The 20,751-nt window shown below is 50.3% G+C and overlaps 2 protein-coding genes across 5 annotated transcripts in view; one reads left to right on the top strand and one right to left on the bottom strand.

Moving 5' to 3' along the window:
- The window catches only part of LOC105489579 (cullin 9), a 44,772-nt gene extending 36,705 nt beyond the window's left edge, over positions 1 to 8,067 (top strand). For 3 of the 4 annotated variants that reach the window (XM_011754476.3, XM_011754475.3, XM_011754477.2), the window contains 10 exons: positions 3,946 to 4,086; positions 4,233 to 4,397; positions 4,644 to 4,807; positions 5,155 to 5,248; positions 5,784 to 5,858; positions 5,999 to 6,109; positions 6,247 to 6,364; positions 6,731 to 6,864; positions 7,571 to 7,644; positions 7,726 to 8,067. In XM_011754476.3, coding sequence (XP_011752778.1) covers positions 3,946 to 4,086; positions 4,233 to 4,397; positions 4,644 to 4,807; positions 5,155 to 5,248; positions 5,784 to 5,858; positions 5,999 to 6,109; positions 6,247 to 6,364; positions 6,731 to 6,864; positions 7,571 to 7,644; positions 7,726 to 7,921 — 1,272 coding nt within the window. In that variant the 3' untranslated portion in view covers positions 7,922 to 8,067. Of the gene's footprint in view, positions 1 to 3,945; positions 4,087 to 4,232; positions 4,398 to 4,643; positions 4,808 to 5,154; positions 5,249 to 5,760; positions 5,859 to 5,998; positions 6,110 to 6,246; positions 6,365 to 6,730; positions 6,865 to 7,570; positions 7,645 to 7,725 lie in introns of those variants that run through there. The other variant, XR_011623699.1, reaches the window with a different exon arrangement.
- A 943-nt stretch (positions 8,068 to 9,010) lies between these two features.
- On the bottom strand, positions 9,011 to 12,844 carry LOC105489578 (2'-deoxynucleoside 5'-phosphate N-hydrolase 1). Its single transcript, XM_011754474.3, has 4 exons — positions 12,608 to 12,844; positions 9,717 to 9,785; positions 9,423 to 9,533; positions 9,011 to 9,264 (listed from the first exon to the last, which is right to left on the bottom strand). The coding sequence occupies exons 1-4, from the start codon at positions 12,801 to 12,803 to the stop codon at positions 9,116 to 9,118; spliced, it is 525 nt and encodes a 174-aa protein (XP_011752776.1). The 5' UTR covers positions 12,804 to 12,844; the 3' UTR covers positions 9,011 to 9,115.
- Between the last annotated feature and the right edge of the window lie 7,907 nt (positions 12,845 to 20,751).

Here is a 20,751-nt window from a genome sequence, read left to right as displayed (position 1 = left end):
AAAGTGCTGGGATTACAGGCGTGAGCCACCGCGCCCGGCCAACACTGCCATTTTCATCACCGGGGCAATAACGGATTTAGTCTCTTAGTCCCTCTTAAACTAGTTTTGTCATCTGTAAATGGTACCACCTGCCTTGACACTCTAAAGGGTGGTGGTTAGGATCTAGCGATATGTATCAATGGTTCTCCAGCTTAGCTTCATATTATAATCACTGGAAGCTTTTATAAGTCTTAATGCCCAGACAATACCTCAGACTAATTAAATCAGAATCTCTGGAGGTGAGAAATCTGGCGGAAGTTTTAAAGCATCCTCACGGGATTCCCATTATCAGCCAAGTTAGAATAAGAGATATATGTGTAAAATAGATGTCAAGGCACTTTGTGAAGTGTTTGCAAAAGTGTTAGTAGATTGACGATAACTCCAGTTTGTGGTTGCCCTTATCACCATTTAAGTCCCCTCATCTCAGCGCACTATCACTACTTTTATCATACACTCTCACTTAATACAAAAATTTTTTTTAAATGGGCCTGGTGAGGTAGTGTGCACGCCTGTAATCGCCTTACTTTGGGAGGCCGATGTGGGCAGATTGCTTGAGCTCAGGAGTTCGAGACCAGCCTGGGCAACACGGCAAGACCTCGTCTCTACAAAAAACACAAAAATAAGCTGGGCATGGTGGTGCACACCTATAGTCTCAGCTACTCGGGAGGCTGAGGTGGGAGGATCACCTGAGCCTGGGAGGCGGAGGCTGCAGTGAGCCAATATCTGACCACTGCACTCCAGCCTGGAGGACAGAGTGAGACCCTGCCGTAGGGTCTTCTTGCTGTATAGGCTTGCTTCTGTACAGCGGACACAGAGAAGCTTGCAGATGGGGAGTGAGTCATCTTCAAAAGTAAAAAAAAGTGGGGCTGAGGTACAGAGAACCTGGAGCACTGAGTCCGATATTCCCTGCCTCACAGCTCTTTAGAACTGGTGCCAAGCCCAAACACATCAGCTTAGCAGGAGGAGCACTCCTGGTTGCCATGAATTCCAGCTGCTTCTCCCAACAGCGTTTCCCCAGTAGTGGGTGATAGACGTGTCTGCATGTGCTTGTGTGCACATGCATGCGTGTGTGTGTGTGTGTATTCTCCTTTTCTCTTTCCCTTTGGCTCTGCTTCTGGCTCCTCCTCTCACATAGTTGCTTATGCTCCCTTTTCCCCAGGTTCTTAATTATTTCCTTTACACTTCCATTTTTTCATTCAACAAATATTTCTCATGGACTTATGTGCATAGCACTGGGTGCTAAATGAGGTATTGAAAAAAATCCCAGCAAGAAGTGACCAGAGGGCTAATAATATTGATGGGAGCTCACTCTGAGCCAGGCATTGTGCTGTTTACATGCATTATTTTACTTAATTCTCATACTAGTTATATGAGGTAGGTATTTTTGTTACTGCCATTTTTCATGACAGAGGGAGACACTTGGAGGTGAAGTAATTTGCCAAAGGTCAGGATTTGAATTTTGGCAGTCTCAAGCAATCCTCCCGTCTTGATCTCCCAAAGTGCTGGAATTACAGGCATAAGCCACTATGCCCAGCCTGACAGTAGATTTTATTTTATGAGAAGGCATGGTGGGTTTAAGTGGAATAGTGATATGATCTGGTTTATATTTATATTTATTTTATTTATTTATTTTTATTTTATTATTATTTTTTGAGATGGAGTCTCACTCTGTCGCCCAGGCTAGTGTGCAGGGGCGCGATCTCAGCTCACTGCAACTTCCGCCTCCTAGGTTCAAGCAATTCTTCTGCCTCAGCCTCCTGAGTAGCTGGGACTATAGGTGCCTGCCACCATACCCAGCTAATTTTTTGTATTTTTAGTAGAGACGGGGTTTCACAGTGTTAGCCAGGATGGTCTCGATCTCCTGACCTCATGATCTACCTGCCTCAGCCTCCCAAAGTGCTGGGATTACAGGCATGAGCCACTGCACCTGGCCCTACAGTTTTTAAAAGATTGCTTCTGCTGTTATATGGAGAAAAGGCTTGGATGGAGCAAGAGTGGAAGCAGAGATGCCCATTTGGTGACTGTCGTACTAGAGGCAAGAGATGGTAGTAGTTTGGACTAGGGGCAGTGGCGATGAGAGAGGGCAGATTGGGACACATTTGGAAGTGAAGCTGATGGGATTTGGTGGGGTTAGATTTAGGGGCTTCAGAGAGGGGAATCAAGGATGGTTCCTGTGCTTTTGACCTGAGCATCTGGGTGGATGGCATGTGTCATCTTTACTCTGTTGTGGCCCTGTGAAATTTGAGCTGCTTGTTGGACACCTGTGTGGAACTGGCAGGTAGACAGTGGATTTTTTAATTTGGAATGAAGCGGAGAGGCCTGGCAGGCCTTACCCAAGGAGAAAGAAGCAGACCCAGGGTACCAAGCCTGTAGAGATATAGAGATGGGGGGTCGCAGGAGTTTGAGACCAGCCTAGACAACATAGCAAGACCCTGTCAATACAAAAAATAGAAAAAAAATGTACCCAGGCATGGTGGTGCACACCTATAGTCCTACCTACTCAGGAGGCTGAGGTGGGAGGATTGCTTGAGTCCAGGAGATTGAGGCTGCGGTGAGCCATGATTGTGCCACTATCCTCCAGTGTGGGTGACAAAGCGAGACCCTGTCTAAAAAAAGAGAGAGAGAGAGAGACAGACAGACAGACAGACAAGGGGCCTGAAAACCAGGCAGATGAACAGGCTGATTGAAAAGCCCCTGCTGAGGAGGAGCCCGTGCAGCATTAGTCACAGCTGAGTGGCACAGCAGCAATGCAAGAGAAGCAGCAGGACAGCTCCCAGGGTGAGCCCCACCACTTGGGTTGGACAATAGTCATGAGAGCGGCTGGGGGTCCCCAGACTGAGATGCCAGGTCAGAGGGGGATCCTGAGGCACCAGTGTGCCTATAAGAGTAGGGTCTGAATTCAGAGAAAATTTTCCCTGTTCTATCTCAAAAATGCAAGAATTTGCATTCAATTTCCCAGCCTTGTCTGGGTTTGTTTCAATGCAGAAAGGGTTTTGTTTACTTTGGTCTGGTACTTTGAGTAAAAACGATCTAGTTAGGTGCTTCACATTTATGCTGCAGCTTTGATATGACAGACACACGGTCTCCTGAGGGTTTAGACCCGTCATTTTGGAAAGCATGGCCATAGGCAGTGTGAGAGGCAGGGGTCGTTCATGGAGTATTGTAGGAGGCTCAGACGGCTGTGACGGCTGCTCATGCATAGACCAAATGGATGGTGTGGGGAGAGACCGGGAGAGGAGACCATGGATCAGAACAGGCTCTCACAGTGGTTTAGGGATGAGGGGATAATGGCCTGATTTAGGATGGGGGAGTGACATGGGAGCAAGAGAACGATATGAAGGTTCCGACACTGGTGACGAGGGGGACGGTGGTGCAAGTTGATCAGGGTTTGGGGGAAACGCAATGGGCAAGTCAGTTTTGTAGAGAAGAGGCTGGGTCTGTTGGAGACGTGAGTCGGAGACAGGAGCATCCAGACAGTTATTGGAGATAAGCCACTGGAGTTGGGAGGAGAGACCAGAGCTGTGTTGTCAGCCACCCAGGCGACCCATTTCCCAGGCCTCCTTTCTCTCGGACCTTCCTGCTCTCTGCATATCTTTCTTAGAATTTGAATCATTCTCCTTTTTCTTGATTATTTTTACCCATTCTCTCCTTGTCCATCCCAACAGTAATTATGATTAGGCAAATACACAGCCTACCCCATCCTCAAAGACAACTGTAATTTGGGCCAGTCTTAGTGAAGCCGGAGAGAGGAGTCAGCATTGTTTGATGTAGAGGCAGGCTTGTCTCTGGGCTTCCACGTTGTAGTGGAGGGGAAGGGAAGGAGGGATGCTACCTTAGTTACCAGGACACTCCCCCTGTGCTGCTCCCACACTGTCTCTGAGCAGCCCCTCCTTTTGTCCCTCCCAGTCTTGCTGGAATGAGTACCTGACAACTCGGATAGAGCAGAACCTTGTTTTGAATTGCACCTGCCCCATTGCCGACTGCCCCGCCCAGCCCACCGGAGCCTTCATTCGTGCCATCGTCTCCTCGCCAGAGGTCATCTCCAAGGTATCCTCTCTCGTCTGAGAGAGGCTCCAGTGCAGAGCCAAAGGAGTGTGCCCCAGGGAGTGGGCCGAGCTACGGGGTCTGGGGGCCTGGAGGTGTGGCATCCTGGAGAGCCATACCCTCACCTTGTGGCACCTGCGTCTCCACAGTATGAGAAGGCGCTCCTGCGTGGCTATGTGGAGAGCTGCTCCAACCTGACCTGGTGCACCAACCCCCAGGGCTGCGACCGCATCCTGTGCCGCCAGGGCCTGGGCTGTGGGACCACCTGCTCCAAGTGTGGCTGGGCCTCCTGCTTCAACTGTAGCTTCCCTGAGGTGGGAGTCCCACACTGGCCCTGACCCTGAGCAAGGATTCACACTCCTTCCCTGCTTAAGACCCCCCCCCTGCCACACACACAGACTGTGACTTGTCCTTCCTCAGCCTCTGCCTCCCAGTTGAGCCCTGTTCCTCTTCCTGGAGCCTTCCAATTGTGACCTGTGCCTGCTCCCCCCTCTCCTGTGCACACCAGCCGTGCTGTCCTCGGGACTTAGCTGTGTCCCTACCATGCCCTCTTGCCCTAGGCACACTACCCTGCTAGCTGTGGCCACATGTCTCAGTGGGTTGATGATGGCGGCTACTATGACGGCATGAGCGTGGAGGCACAGAGCAAGCACCTGGCCAAGCTCATCTCCAAGCGCTGTCCCAGCTGTCAGGCTCCCATTGAGAAGAATGAGGGGTGCCTGCAGTAAGAAGGGGGGTACTGTGGGGAGCCAGAGGGCAAGGGGAAGGAGGAAACCTGGCAGAAGGAGGGAGGAACGGGCTTAGTGTAAAGCTCAGCAAAAGAGGGTGGTTCCTCAGCTGCCCCTCATGTGGCAGCCTCCACAGTGGCTTCCTGGATCTTAACGTTCCTTTTCCCACTCGTAAGTCCACACTGAGCAGGGGTGCATTCAGCAGGGCTGGGTATGACTAAGGAGACTTATCAGGGCAGGAGCAGAGGCCACAGCATCAGCAGCGGTGCATCTGGGCCCTTGGCATTCCTGGCACGCCCCTGCCCAGAGGCAGGAGTCCTTGACCAGCCAGCTTCCTCCATAGCATGACCTGTGCCAAATGTAACCATGGATTCTGCTGGCGCTGCCTCAAGTCCTGGAAGCCAAATCACAAAGACTATTACAACTGCTCTGCCATGGTAAGGCGTTGGGCACTGGGGGAGGGCAGAGACCCAGAGCCGTTGGGGAGGGGTGCTGTTACCAGGTCCTGGGCAGACCAGGCTCCGTGCACAGTGCAGCGTTCTGGCTGTTGGGACAGAGGCTCAGTGCAGGGAAGACAGCCACCTGGGCCTGCAGATGCTGGAAAGTCTGTTCATAGGGAACTTCAGCTCCAGAACAGGACTTCTCATACCGAGGTGGCTACAGAAAGGCTGGGGAGGGCCAGACACTCTCAGGAGGCAGCAGGGCAGAGCAGGAAAGAGCAGGGACCCTGCAGTCAGAGCCTGGCTGTGCTGCTTAGCATGTGGCTTTGAGCAAGTTCATTTGCTTCTCCAAACCTCAACAGCCTCTGCGAAAGGGGTGAATAATATGACCTACCCCACACAGTCTTAAGGACTGAATGAAGATAACCAGGGGAGGTATAGAAAGGCCTCCATGAATGTTGGCTTTTCCACTTATTAACTCCTTCCTGTCCAAACAAAACACCCAATAGCCCACTCAACATATCCTTGCTAGGTAAGCAAGGCAGCTCGCCAGGAGAAGCGGTTTCAGGACTATAACGAGAGGTGCACTTTCCATCACCAGGCGCGGGTGAGCCGGGAGGAAACAGCGGGTAGATGCCTGCAGAAGCAGGGTGGGGTGGCGGGGTGGAGGCGGGTGGGCTGAAGGTCTGACCAGGCAGGTGGTGCCGCGCCACCTATGCTGGTGCTGATACACCTTCCTCCACACAGGAATTTGCTGTGAACTTGCGGAACCGGGTGTCTGCCATCCATGAAGTGCCCCCGCCCAGATCCTTCACCTTCCTCAATGATGCCTGCCAGGGACTGGAGCAGGCTCGGAAGGTGGTAGTGGGTGGGGGAGGAGGGCAGGGGAGGGGCGTGCCAAAGGGGTCTGGGGAGCTTGGCTGCTTTCATGGGACTTGCCTGGATGAAGGGAATGAGGAGAGGGCAGGCGGGAGAGCTGACGGGAGCCCTTGCAGGTGCTGGCCTATGCCTGCGTGTACAGCTTCTACAGCCAGGACGCAGAGTACATGGACGTGGTGGAGCAGCAGACGGAGAACCTGGAGTTGCACACCAATGCCCTGCAGATCCTCCTGGGTGAGCCACCCCTGCCAGCCAGGCCCTCCTCCTGCCTCCTCCCCTCTGCTGCACAACCCAGCCCCTCCCAAACAGGTCAAGCCGCAGCCCCACCTTCCCTCTCTCCTCTTCTTCTTCATTCTTCACGGCCTTCTCACTGCCTGGCTGTTAAAGTTCAGGTCGAAAGCCTCCATTGTAAGGTGCCCAAGGGCGCAGATGTTTGCGGATGTTTCTTGGTTTCTGTCTCTACCCTGCTCCCCTAGGGAGCTTCATGAGAATGTCTAGAGCTGCACCTGGCGCTTGGTAGATGTTCCATAGGTGTTTGTTGGAGGAAAGAATGGATGAGAATGAGAAGGGAGGGAGCCTCTCTGTCTGCTCCCTCTGCAGAGGAGACCCTGCTGCGGTGCAGAGACCTGGCCTCCTCCCTGCGACTCCTGCGGGCTGACTGCCTCAGCACGGGCATGGAGCTGCTCCGACGGATCCAGGAGAGGCTGCTTGCCATCCTGCAGCATTCCGCCCAGGTACTCCCTGGCCCAGACCCCTTCTGCTCCTGCGTTCTGCGGGAGTTGTGGTCCTCCTGTCCTAGCACAGCCCCTGCCCTGGGGCGAGTCCAGAAGGAAAGGCAGCAAAGCAGGTGAATGGATGTTAGGAGACCTGGGTGCACATCCCGGCTCCTAGGCCAACCTGCCTGATGCTGCTGGACCCTATCACTTCACCTCCTGGGGATTCCTACAAAATAAAGGAGTTGGCTAGCCCACATCAAGGGTATTTGGTCAGGTGCCTATCAGAATCACTTGGGGAACTTTTCCAGACTATACTTCCCAGATATGGATTTGAAATCCTAGGAGTGGGCATCAGGGGATTGGGGTCACTGGAGCAAGGGCTCTCCCAGGCTCTCTCCAGCTCTAATGCACTGATGCTGAGTCTAAACTGAATCCTGTCCTCTGGTTGCTTACTGACTAGTAAGTCACGTGGGCAGAAAAGACATACATAGATTCGGTAAGCTCTTTAAGCACAGGGTGGTGTGCCTCACCCTGGTACCCTGTATCTCTGGAGACCATCCGTGAGTGAACTCACAAAGGCAGTGGTTCATGAAGTGCTGTGCTGGGAGGGGAGGAGTCCTAGCAAGAGCTTGGCCCTCACAGAGCATCAGTGGCAGGAATGCTGGGTCCAAAGGCCCCGTGCCCTCTACCTCCTACTTCCCAAATCCTTCTGTCTGCTCACCAGGATTTCCGGGTTGGTCTTCAGAGTCCATCAGTAGAGGCCTGGGAGACAAAAGGACCCAACGTGCCCGGCAGTCAGTAAGTGGGGTGGGCAGAGCCATGGAGGAGGCAGTGGGACATGGCAGCCTCCTCCGGGCTGAGTGTGGTGGCTTTCCCTAGGCCCCAGACCTCCTCAGGGCCAGAGGCGGAAGAGGAGGAGGAAGACGATGAGGATGATGTGCCCGAGTGGCAGCAGGATGAGTTTGATGAGGAGCTGGACAATGACAGCTTCTCCTACGATGAGTCTGAGAACCTGGACCAAGAGACTTTCTTCTTTGGTGATGAGGAGGAGGATGAAGATGAGGCCTATGACTGAGGGGGCAAATGCAGGAAACACCTAGAGCCGCCCCAGAGTCACGGGACTGCGGGGGCGGGAGCTGCCCCTGTTTGTCATGGGGAGGGGATTCCCAGCGTCTGCAGTGCCTCTTTCTGTTTATTGAATAAAGGCCTCTTTCTCACACACGTCTCGGAGCAGGCTGACAGCTTCACCAGGGGCCAATCAGTTGCCACTGCCCTGGCCCCACATCCACCCACACCCCTAATCTTTACTGTTTCCTTTAGACCTCTGGACTCTTCTATCCTCCGAGAAGGCTCAGAGCAGACTCATCTGACCTAAGCTGATAAAGGGAAGTGAAGGTTGGCATGGAAAGGGCCAGGTGCAGCCCCAGCCCAGTTCAGAGGAGACAGAGCGGGGTGGCCACCCCCAGGAACAACCTTCCTCCCAACTCTTTTTTTTTTTTTTGGTTCTGAGATGGAGTTTTGCTTTTGTCCCCCAGGCTGGAGTGCAATGGCTTGATCTTGGCTCACTGCAGCCTCCGCCTCCCGGGTTCAAGCGATTCTCCTGCCTCAGCCTCCTGAGTAGCTGGGATTACAGCCATGCATCACCATGCCCATCTAATTTTTGTATTTTTAGTAGAGATGGGGTTTCCCATGTTGGCCAGGCTGGTCTCAAACTCTTGAGCTCACGTGATCCGCCCGCCTCGGCCTCTCAAAGTGTTGGGATTACAGGCGTGAGCCACTGCACCCAGCCTTTCCTCCCAACTCTTGGCTCACTGCAAGCTCCACCTCGTGAGTTCACGCCATTCTCCTGCCTCAGCCTCCCGAATAGCTGGGACTACAGGCACCCGCCACCACGCCTGGCTAATTTTTTGCATTTTTAGTAGAGACGGGGTTTTATCGTGTTAGCCAGGATGGTCTCGATCTCCTGACCTTGTGATCCGCCCACTTCAACCTCCCAAAGTACTAGGATCACAGGCGTGAGCCACCGCGCCCGACCCTCCTCCCAATTCTTAAGTGTTCCTGGGGAGGAAGGGGCTTGAGGACATTTGGAGTTGTCCTCCTCTCGGCCTAGAGATTTCTAAAGCATCTATCTTGAAGTGAAGTGTGGCAGGACTCAGACAGAAAGTTAGGATTTTAACTGTACCTTTTAATTTGCTCCTGGGGCTAAGAGGAAGGAATGGTACTTAGAGCAGTGTCTGAGAACAGAAGAATTTAAGAAAGTGAGATTAAGTCAAGTGGGTGGGTCAGGGGAGGCAGCCATCTGCCCTGGAGGATCAGCCTCGAAGTATCGATCCAGCAGCGCCTCCACCTCTCCCTCCTCATAGTCCCACACCTGGAACCGAGAGCCATCTGCTGCTCCCCGGATCATGGCCGAAAGCACTGGAAAGGGCAGGGAAAGGTGGAGCTGCCTCCCATCCCCACCCTCACAGCTCCCTTCCCCCTTCCCTGTTGAGGGAGGCTCGGTGCTCAGAGCCCACCAGGGAAGGAGCTGAGGGCTGGGTCCACAGAAAGCCAGGAGGGAGGCTTGGGGTGCTCACCGCGGCCAGACTGCGGGCGGAACAGGCATAGGATCCGCTTGTTGAAGGCCACAGCCCGGCCCAGCTCATAGCCTACACCCAGGGATGGCTGTGTCACTTCTGCCACGACCACTGGGAAGAAAGACGAGAGGAAGCCTCAGCATTGGGGGCACTTGGGGTTCATAAGGAAGATGGCGATGTGGCTGTGGTGAGGAGGGAACTCTGGGAGTCCCTTCTAGGTGTGGAGGCTGGGATGTCCAGGGGAACCCAGCACTCCAGAGGAGTTAGGTGCTGGAAGGAGGGAGTGCCACTCACCATCCGCCTGCTGCAGCCACGCCAGGTCCCGCTCATGGATGAGCCTGTCACCCCCAGCAGCCTCTTCCCCTGTGTTGAGGGAAAGCTGGTCAGGGACATGCCTCATGCTGTCCTCGTAACTCCTATGCCCTTGCATGTCTATACCCACCCTGCTACCCTGCTTAGGAGGGCGAGAGCCTTGTGCTAGATGACCTGACCCAACATGACGATCTCGTCAAAGCAGCGAGGAAATGAAATAGCCACAAAAAGAAAAATTCAGCCCTGTGCAAGGTGGGATGTGTGTGATTAGGGCCAAATGAGAACATGGGCAGCACATGAGAATGATTAGGGAAAGGTGCATGGGCACTTAGCCAAAAGTAGGAGAGGCATCCTGGGCCCAGAAGGTAGGGATCTCAGGTCCTAGCTTGATTAAATGTTATCTTCCAGGATGGTGAGGCTCGGCCCACCACATCAGGTTAGGACCACTGGGGAGCTTGTTAGAAGTACAGATTCCAGGGCCGGGCATGGTGGCTCATGCCTGCAATCCCAGCACTTTGGGAGGCTGAGGCGGGTGGATCACTTGAGGTCAGGAGTTCAAGACCAGCCTGGTCAACATGGTGAAACCCCGTCTCTACTAAACATACAAAAATTAGCTGGGCATGGTGGTGCACACCTGTAATCCCAGCAACTCGGGAGGCTGGAGCAGGAGAATCATTTGAACCCAGAAGGCGGAGGTTGCAATGAGCCGAGATTACACCACTGCACTCCAGCCTGGGCAAAGAGCAAAACTCTGTCTCAAAAAAAAAAAAAAAGTACAGATTCGGGCCGGGTGCAGTGGCTTACGCCTGTAATCCTGGCACTTTGGGAGGCCAAGGCAGTAGGCTCACAAGGTCAGGAGTTCGAGACCAGTCTGGCCAACATGGTGAAACCCCATCTCTACTAAAAATTTAAAAATTAGCCAGGCGTGGTGGCAGGTACCTGTAATACCAGCTACTTGGGAGGCTGAGGCAGGAGAATTGCTTAAACCTGGGAGGTGGAGGTTGCAGTGAGTGGAGATCACTCCACTGCACTCCAGCCTAGGCGACACAGCAAGACTGTTGTCTTCAGGGGGAAAAGAAAGTACAGATTCGAAGGCTTTATCCCAGATGATCAGAACCTGCATCTTTAACAGGCTCCCTCAGATAACACTAAAGACCTGGAGAGCCACCAGGCAGTCTGGATATACCATGAACTAATGAGCTATAAGCTTCAGGGTCCTCCATTTGCACAGGCCCTTTCCAAACCATCAGCAACTTTGTATTGTGATTTTTGTCTTTTTAAAGAGGTCTCCCAGAACTGCATGAGGTCCCACAAATTGTGGGTCTGCTCTTGGGTAGGGTAAGTGGAAACCACTTAAGGTTTTCTTAGCAGAAGCACAAGCATTCAAGATACAATTTTCAAACTAGAAGGATCTGCAAGATTCCAGACCAGCACATCAAAGTATGCTTTAGAGAAATCCAGCCAGACTCAGTGGCTCATGTCTGTAATCCCAACACTTTGGGAGGCCAAGGCAGGCAGATCACTTGGGCTCAGGAGTTCAAGACCAGCCTGGCCAACATGGCAAAATCCCATCCCTATAAAAATACAGAAATTAACCATGTGTGGTGGCGCACACCTGTAGTCCCAGCTACTTGGGAGGCTGAGGTGGGAGGATCACTCAAACCTGGGAGGCAGAGGTTGGCAGTGAGCTGAGATTTTGCCACTGCACTCCAGCATGGGTAATGGAACAAGACTGTTTCTAAATAAATAAATAAATAGAAAAAAGGAAAAAGAAAAACCCAGCAGCCAGGAGCAGAACACAATAACAGCCTGAAAGAGAACCTGAGGCCAGCGTGGGGGCTCACACCTATAGTGCCAGCACTTCAGGAGGCCCGAGGCAGGAGGATCACTTGAGGCTAGGAGGTCAGGACCAGACTGGGTAACACAGTGAGACTCCTGATCTCTACAGAAAAATTTTGAAAATTAGCCAGGCATGGTGTCGTGCCCCTGCAGCCCTTGCTAATAGGAGGCTGAGGCTGGAGGATCGTGAGTCTAGGAGGCCGAGGCTGCAGTGAGCTATGATCACACCACTGCACTCCAGCCTGGGCGGCAGAGAGGCCCTTGTATCAACAAAACAAAAACGTGAGAGTAATAGCGAGAACTGGGGTCAGCCGGGTCTAAGAGAGTGCTGATGTCTTCACAGAAAAAGGAGAGGCAGGCGCTGGGCGGTGGCGCATGCCTGTAATCCCAGCACTTTGGGAAGCTGAGGAGGGCGGATCACCTGAGTTCAGGAGTTCGAAACGAGCCTGTCCAATATGGTGAAACCCCGTCTCTACTAAAAGTACAAAAAGTAGCCGGGTGTGGTGGTGCGTGCCTGTAGTCCCAGCTACTCGGGAGGCTGAGGCAAGAGAATCGCTTAAACCCGGGAGGAGATCGTTCAACTGCACTCCAGCCTGGGCGACAGAGTGAGATTCCGTCTCAAAAACAAAACAAAACAAATAAAAACTTGGTGGGGAGGCAGGAGGATACCTTTCGTGTTGGGTGGTGGAAAAGATTCCAGCGGGTGAAGTGGGAACTGAGCCCAGGCAAAGCAGCCCAATCCACCTTCTTTCTGTTGCACCCTACAAACGCTCTGAAAGCAGCTGAAGACAGAGTTCTCCAAGAAGGAACCAAAGGTCAAGATAATGCTGAGAATGCCTCACACTCGCAGGCTTGCTGGGACCCACGCAGTCCGAGCCCCGGCCTTCTCAGACTGGGGCGCTGGATGGAGCACCGGGGTAGCAGGGCGGGCTCCTGGCACCGGGAGCGCAGCTGCCGCGGTATCAGGCCGGGACCCCGCCAGCCCAGCCAGGCTCCCGCCCGCGTCCCCGCAGCCCGCGTCCCCAGGGCCTCACCGCGCGCGCCCAGCTCGGCGGCCGCCACGTGCTCGGTGAGCACTGTTCCGAATCGCCGCAGCCGAGACACGATCCGCTCGTACAGCGTCCTGTCCTCGCGTCCGCCGCGAATGCTCCCGCAGAAGTACAGGGCCGGGCGGCCAGACTCCCCCAGCTCCTCACTCTTGCTGCGCCCCCGCACCCTGGCAGCAGCCATTCCCCAGCCGCCCGCGCTCTCCCGCGCCAGGGGGCGCCAGCCCGCGGCCACGTGACCCCGCCCGGCCCAGCGCAGAGATCGGCTGCTGAGTCGATCCAACCGGGACCCTCTCTGAAACACACCCTTCCCGGACTTGACGTTCGGATGCCTAATACGCACCTTAACTTGACCTTGTCCAAGCAGAACTTCCCCACCTCACCAGCTTCTGCTCCCCGCCTCCCCGCCATCTTTCCCAGTTGCATCCTCCCAGCTGCTCAGGCCCAAGACCCTCGGAGTCATCTGGATCGTTCCCTTTCTCTCAAACTCTGCGTCCCATCCATTGGCAACTCGTGTAGATTCCTCCTTCTAAATCTGAAATCTCACGACCACCTACAGGGCCACTACCCTGGTCTAAGCCTCCTCCCGGCTCTCCGAAGCCTCCTAACAGGTCTCCCCATGTCCCGAGCTGCCCAACGTCATACAGAACCAGGTCCACCCACCTTTGTGTCTACCCATAAGGTCGGGTTTTTATTGATGCTATTTCAATCACAAAAGTTAGGCACCACATGGAGTTCCCAAGAAGGCAGTTCTTCTTAAGACCACCTGTTCACTTGGTAGTCAGAGCCGTGGGCATGCAGGCTGGAGCCACTCCACAGGTCAGACTGTCTTGCAAACCACACATAGTATTATATGTAAGGATATAAGGATATAAATGTTACAGATGAAAATTTCACATCAAACACAGGAACATTTAACATCAAGAGAAAAGGGGTTAACGAACCAGTCCAAGGAGAGTGTTATGGACAGAGTCCTGGCCTGATGGGGATAGTCGTCAAGGGCTTGCAAGGAACAGTCCTTGATTTGAGCAGAGCCTTCAGAGGCAGACACCAGGTGCTGGTCACAAGTGATAGCAAGACTCAGTCTGTTAAGGTGGCGGTGTCTAGCCGCTAAAGTCCTGCTCATTTTATGGCCCTTGAGTCCTCTGATGAGGACTTATAGTAAAGGGCGATGCCCTTATCTGGTTGGGTGTTGTCTCCGTTGGTTAGGTGAACATCTGGACCCTGTTGGCTTTTGAATGCCTTTTGAAATGTAAGATGGAGTTTTTTAAAACTTTATTTATTTATTATTTTTTGGGACAAGGTGCCTGTCGCCCACACTGGAGTGCAGAGGCACAATCATTGCTCACTGCAGTCTCACGATCATTGCTCACTGTAGCCCCAAACTCGTGGGTTCAAGGAATCCTCCCACCTCAGCTTCCTGAGTAGCTAGGACTACAGGCACATACCACCATGCTGAGCTAATTAAAAAAAAAAAAATTGGCCAAGCACTGTGGCTCACGCCTGTAATCTCAGCACTCTGGGAGGCCGACATGGGCAGATCACGAGGTCAGGAGATCGAAACCATCCTGGCTAACGCAGTGAAACCCCATCTCTACTAAAAATACAAAAAGTTAGCTGGGCATGATGGCACACACCTATAGTGCCAGCTACCCCAGAGTCTGAGGCTGGAGAATCTCTTGAACCTGGGAGGCAGAGGTTGCAGTGAGCCGAGATCACACCACTGCACTCCAGCCTGGGCAACAGAGTGAGACTTCATCTCAAAAAAAAAAAAAAAAAAAGTGTAGCGATGAGGTCTTACTATGTTTCTAGGACTGGTCTCAAAACTCCTAGGCCCAAACAATCCCCCACCTCAGCCTCCCAAAGTGCTGGGATTACAGGCATGAGCGAATGCGCCCAGTGATGGAGTCTTTTTCTAAGATGGAATGACTTATGTCAAGGGTTCTCTATACACCTCCCTTACCCTTCCCTGCTACAGTCTGCTTTCCACTCAGCAGCTAGAGTGATGTAGGTCAAGACCTTCCTCTGCTCAAAACCCTCCAATGATTCCCATCTCACTTGGGGTAAAAACTGAAAACCCCACAGTAGTTCACAAGGCTCCAGATGATCCTATCACCCTCTTACCTCCCTAACTCCAGTTCCTATTATTTTCATTCACTTCTCTGCCACCTCACTGGCTTCCTGGCTGTTACTTAAGCATGTCAGCCATGCCCTTGCGTCAGAGTCTTTGCATTTGCTGTTCCCTCTGCCTGGAACCCTGTTCTCCCAGGTGGCTTCCTGGCTCACTCCTCATTTCCTTAAAGTCTTTGTTGACACTTTACCTTCCCTGACCACCCTATTCAATATGGCAGCCCTCCATCCCCCAGTTCTCTCTATCACCCTTCCCTACCTTGCCTTTTCTCCTTCTCATGCACCATATAACTTATTAATTATGTTGCATGTTTTTCTATACCCAGTAGAAGGTTGTTCACTGCTGTATTCCTGCATTCGTTCTCTTTCTCTCCTTTCTTTCTTTCCTTCTTTCTTCTTCCTTCCTTCCTTTCCTTCTTTCTTTCTTTTCTTTTCTTTCTTTCTTTTCCTTCCTTTCTTCCTTCCTCTCTCTCTCTTCCTTTCCTTCCCTCCCTCTCTCTTTTCTTTCTTCTTTTCTTTTTCTTTCTTTCTCTCTCTCTTCCTTCCTTCCTTCCTTCCTCCCTCCCTTCCTTCTTTCTTTCTTCCTTTTTTTCTTTCTTCTCTTTCTTTCCTTTCTTTCTTTCCTTTTCTTTATTAAGAGATGGTGTCTTGCTCTATCACCCAGGCTTGAGTGCAGTGTCATGGTCACAGCTCACTGCAGCCTCAAACTCTTGGGCTCAAGCAATGCTCCCTTCTCATCCTCCTGAATAGCTGGGACTACAGGCGAGTGCCACCATGCCTGGCTAATTTTTTGTAGAAATGGGGTCTCATTATGTTGCCCAGGCTTATCTTAAACTCCTGGGCTCAAGTGATCCTCCCACCTCAGCCTCCCAAAGTACTGGGATTACAGGTGTGAGCCACTGTGCCTAGCCTATCCCCAGTTTCTAGAACCATGCCTGGCACATAAGAAACATTTATTAAACGTTTGTTGAATGAATTAGTGGTTTAAATGAGAGGATGAATTTCACAGCACTTCGTAGTCTGCTCAGCCCTATAGTAAGCAGGTTGATAGAGGCAGTATATTCAGGGAGACAGGCAAGCACTCATTGTTCACTAGTACTGATTTCACCCTCATTTTATTATGACAATCACAAATATATGACAAAACCTTCAAATGGAATGAGATAGTATGCAGTGGAAAGAAAGTCCTGAGACCCCAGCCCCACTCCCCAGAGGAAAGCTCCATCAGTGTTTTCTTCCGTATTCTTCCTGAAAGATAACTATTAAAGTACTGAAGTGTGCCATTGCAGAGAAGATACAGCAATATGTATATTTTTAATGCTAAGATACAAAGGGGAGACAGAGATTTCAGAGTATTTCTGCCCACTGCTGTGCTGGGCCCAGCTATGTATACACAGACCATGGGGCAAACATGAAGACATAGCTGCACACCTGTCCCTCCCCCATCGGGTGCCCTCTCTCACGCACGCACAAACATGCATACACAGATTAGGAAGGAGGCCTCAGGTGCCAGCAGACTTGATAGGCAACCTCCCCAACACTCCTTATCCTCACTCACACCTTCCCTCCAGTTCCCCCCAAAGACAAGGAACACACATGCACAGACACACACACACACACACACACACACACACACCATCTTGTTTCTGCCTCTGTATCTTTTTTTTTTTTTTTTTTTTTTTTTAGAAAGAGAGTTTCACTCTTGTTGCCCAGGCTGGAGTACAGTGGTGCGATCTTGGCTCACAGCAACCTCCGCCTCCTGGGTTCAAGCAATTCTCCTGCCTTAGCCTCCGAGTAGCTGGGATTACAGGTATGTGCCACCACACCCAGCTAATTTTTGTATTTTTAGTAGAGACGGGGTTTCACCCAAAGTGCTGGGATTACAGGCATAAGCCACTGTGCCTGGCCCCAGGAGGCCAGTCTCAATTCCGTTACTATCTCTGTGACCTTGGTCAGGTCCCTTAAACTCTCCAAGTCTGTTTCCTCATTTATGAAATTGGTAAGAAATGTTATCCTGCCTTACTCACCTGGTTTGAGCATGGTGCAGTGAAGCATGTGAAGGCACATTAGAAAATATAGGCTAGGTGCAGTGGCTCACACCTGTAATTCCAGCACTTTGGGAGGCCAAGGCAGGTGGAGTGAGTGAGATAGCGCCACTGCACTCCAGCCTGGGCGACAACAGCGAAACTCGTCTGAAAAAAAAAAAAAAGAAAAAAGAAAACACAAAGTACTCAGGGAGTTTTTAGGGTGGTAAAATTACCCTGTATGATCCTATAATGGTGGGTACATGTCATTATATATTTATCCAAACCCATAGAGTGTACAACATGAAGAGTGAACCCTAATGTAGTCTATGGACTTTGTGTGATAATGATGGTCAATGTAGGTTCATCAGTCTAACAAATGTACCGCTTCAGCGGGGATGTTGATAATGGCGGAGGCTGTGCATTTGTGGAAGCAGAGGTGTGTGGGAACTCTCTGTACCTTCTGCTCAGTATTGCTGTGAACCTAAAACTGCTCTAAAAAATAAAGTCCTTTTAAAAATAAAGTGCTATACAAATGTAAGTCATTGTTCAATTAAACAAAAATTATTTTATTATGGAAAATGTCAAATTTATATGCTGATACAGAGAATAGCTAAAGAGTACATATCATATGATTCTATTGACATGTCTAGAAAAGGCATGTTTGGTGAGACAGAAAGCAGACCAGTTGTTGCCTAAGGCTGGGGGTGGGAGCAGGAATTGCCTGCAGAGGGCACGAGAAAACATTCTGGGAGTGACAGAAGGGTTCTTTTTATTTTTTTGAGACAGGGTTTCACTCTGTTACCCAGGCTAGAGTGCAGTGGCACCATCATGGCATCACAGTTCACTACAGCCTCGACCCCTCAAGTGATCCTCCCACCTCAGCCTCCGAAGTAGCTGGGACTACAGGCAGGTGCCACCACACCTGGCCAAGTTTTGTTGGCAGGCTTGGGTGCTTCTATGAGTTTGCCCATTATACATCCTTCATATGAGTTTTGTCCTTCTGTGACAGGCTTATTTCCCCATAATGCCCTCCAGGTTCATTCATGTCAGATTTCAAAATATATTATTAAGCTACAGTAGGCCGGGCACTGTGGCTCATGCCTTTAATCACAGCACTTTGGGAGGCTGAGGTGGGAGGATTGATTGAGCCCAGCAGTTTGAGACAAGCCTGGGCAACAAGGAGGACCCCACCTCTACAAAAAATTTAAAAAATTAGCTGGATGTGGTGGCACTACGTGTGTGTATGTTTGTGTGTGTGTGTGTGTGTGTGTGTATAATGGAATATTAAACAGTCTTTAAAAAGAAGGAGGCCGGGCGCGGTGGCTCAAGCCTGTAATCCCAGCACTTTGGGAGGCCGAGACGGGCGGATCATGAGGTCAGGAGATCGAGACCATCCTGGCTGACACGGTGAAACCCCGTCTCTACTAAAAAATACAAAAAACTAGTCGGGCGAGGTGGGAGGCGCCTGTAGTCCCAGCTACTCGGGAGGCTGAGGCAGGAGAATGGCGTGAACTTGGGAGGTGGAGCTTGCAGTGAGCTGAGATCCGGCCACTGCACTCCAGCCTGGGCGACAGAGCGAGACTCTGTCTCAAAAAAAAAAAAAAAAAAAAAGGAAATTCTGCCATTCGCAACAGTAAAACTGTTCTTAACAAAGCAAAATATAAAGTAGAGAAAATAGTATGAGATTTAATAATTATCAGTTTATGGCCAGTCTTGTTTCATCTGTATTCATACTAAATTTCCTCACTGTACTATTTTGATGCAAATTTCAGATTACATTTTTCATTTATAAATATTTTTATATATGTCTGTAAAAGATAACTCTTTTTTACTAAAAATGTAAGCAAGGCTGGGCATGGTGGCTCACGCCTGTAATCCCTAGTACTGTGGGAGGATTGCTTGAGGCCAAGAGTTGAAGACCAACCTGGCCATCATAGTGAGACACCATCTTATTAAAAAAAGGAACTAAAATATTATTATCATATCATAGCTAAAAAATTTAACAAGATTTTCTTAATATCATCAAATATTCCATTCATGTTCAAATTTCTTGTCTTAAAATTTTGTAATTTATTTGTTTAAAATCAAGATCCACATATTATGATTGGTTGACATGCCTTTTAAGTCTATAATATATACATTTCCCCCGTATATTCTCTCTTTCTCTCTCTCATCCTGCAGTTTCCTTCAGTCTGAAGTTTGCCAATTATATCCCTGTGATGTCACTGAATATGTTCCTCTATATTCCTTATTTCCTGTACATTAGAGTTGGATGCAGAGACTTAATCAGATTCAGGTAGAATTTGGCTATTTCACAAGGGGTGTTGTGTAATCCTAACATGGGCACATAGTGTCTGGATGTCTCTCTGTTTTGATGCGAGCAACCGTTGATACTCAATGCCCAGATGTATTTATCATTTATCATTCATTCATTCATGCAGAGGCGTACCAATAAAATTATACTTTCATTATAAAATCAAACCCAGCTACAGAAAACCACCTAAACAAATGAATTATTATAAGACAAACACTCCTGTGATTCCCACCCATCTCATCTCAAAATAGATCTTCAACTACCTAGAAGTAGTTTCCATGTGCACCATGCCAAACAGCCCCCTTACTCCCTCCAGAAGTAACCACTGCCCTTACTTTTATAGTGAGGACAAAAAGGAAGGACATCATTAAACTTCCTTGTATTTCATTATGGTTTTATCACCCAAATGTGCATTTTTAGACAGTATAGTTTAACCTTACCTATTTTTATTTATCTTTGAAGTCCCTTTTATTTATTTTTTTGAGACAGGATCTTGCTCTGGCACACTGGCATGCAGTGGCATGATCATGACTCACTGTAGCCTCAACCTCCTAGGCTCAAGCGATCCTCTCACCTCAGCTTCCTGAGTAGCTGGGGCCACAGGAGCACGCCACCACACCTGGCTAATTTTTGTTAAATTTATTTTTATTTTCCAGAGAGAGGAGGTCTCACTAGGTTGCCCAGGCTTGTCTGGAACTCCTGGGCTCAAGCAATCCTCCTGCCTCAGCCTCCCAAAATGCTGGGATTACGGGCATGAGCCACTGTGCCCAGCCTTAAATTCCTTTTAATGTACAGGTTTGGGACACATTTTAAAAGCATTTATTTTGTGTGAGACATTCAATGGGCACTAACAGAGCTACAAAAAGGAATAAAGGAGAGCATCTGAGACTTTAGACTCCATTTGGCTTTGGGAGGAGCCAGCCTTAGCTCAAGAATAGGAGAAATCAGGTTAACGCCATGCAGTAATGTGCAAAGGGCTGTAGTGACTTAAGGAAGGCAGAAATCAAGCATCTGGAGGAGCTCTTCCAGTCTATCCTCACACTCCTGCCATGTAACACCCAGATCAAATGTCTTCTTCTGGCCAAGAAGTAGCAAGACCTAGATTTACCCTCCCGTCTTTAACAACTAAAAAACTGGACAGAATATATGAATATAGAGCAATAATGTTTGAACATTGGCCATCAGGCAGCACAGAACAGTACTGTAATCGCTGAAAGACTGAAAACAAAGTAGACGAGCTTTACATTTGCCCCAGCTTATTGCCTGTGAGGTTACCAGGCTGCAGGATGGAGGAACCCAGGCTGTGCCTGGCTGTCTCTTTGATGGAGGAGATAGAGCTGGGAGTCCAGGGAGGCCAAGGCCTCTAGTTTACAGGAGAGAGTACAGGACAGGAGAGAGAGCTCTGGAGAGGTTCAGAGGGTTCCATGAATAGATAGCTGAGGACTGATCAGCACATGTGCATGAGGGAACTGTCTGTGGTGGGGAAAAACATCTGAAAGCAGCAGAGTGAACAATTTTTGAGCTCACACAGGGATGGAACTAGTGCCTGTTCCTACTGGCTCATATGGAAAATTCATAGGGCTTTGCCTTAGTGGCGAAAAAAATTAGGTTTTGTCTTAGCGTCAGAGAAATATTAGCCCTAGACTGGAGGCTGCTCTGAT

The sequence above is a fragment of the Macaca nemestrina genome, chromosome 5 (assembly GCF_043159975.1).
Source record: "Macaca nemestrina isolate mMacNem1 chromosome 5, mMacNem.hap1, whole genome shotgun sequence".
NCBI lineage: Eukaryota > Metazoa > Chordata > Mammalia > Primates > Cercopithecidae > Macaca > Macaca nemestrina.
This window is presented reverse-complemented; position numbering and strand designations above follow the sequence as displayed.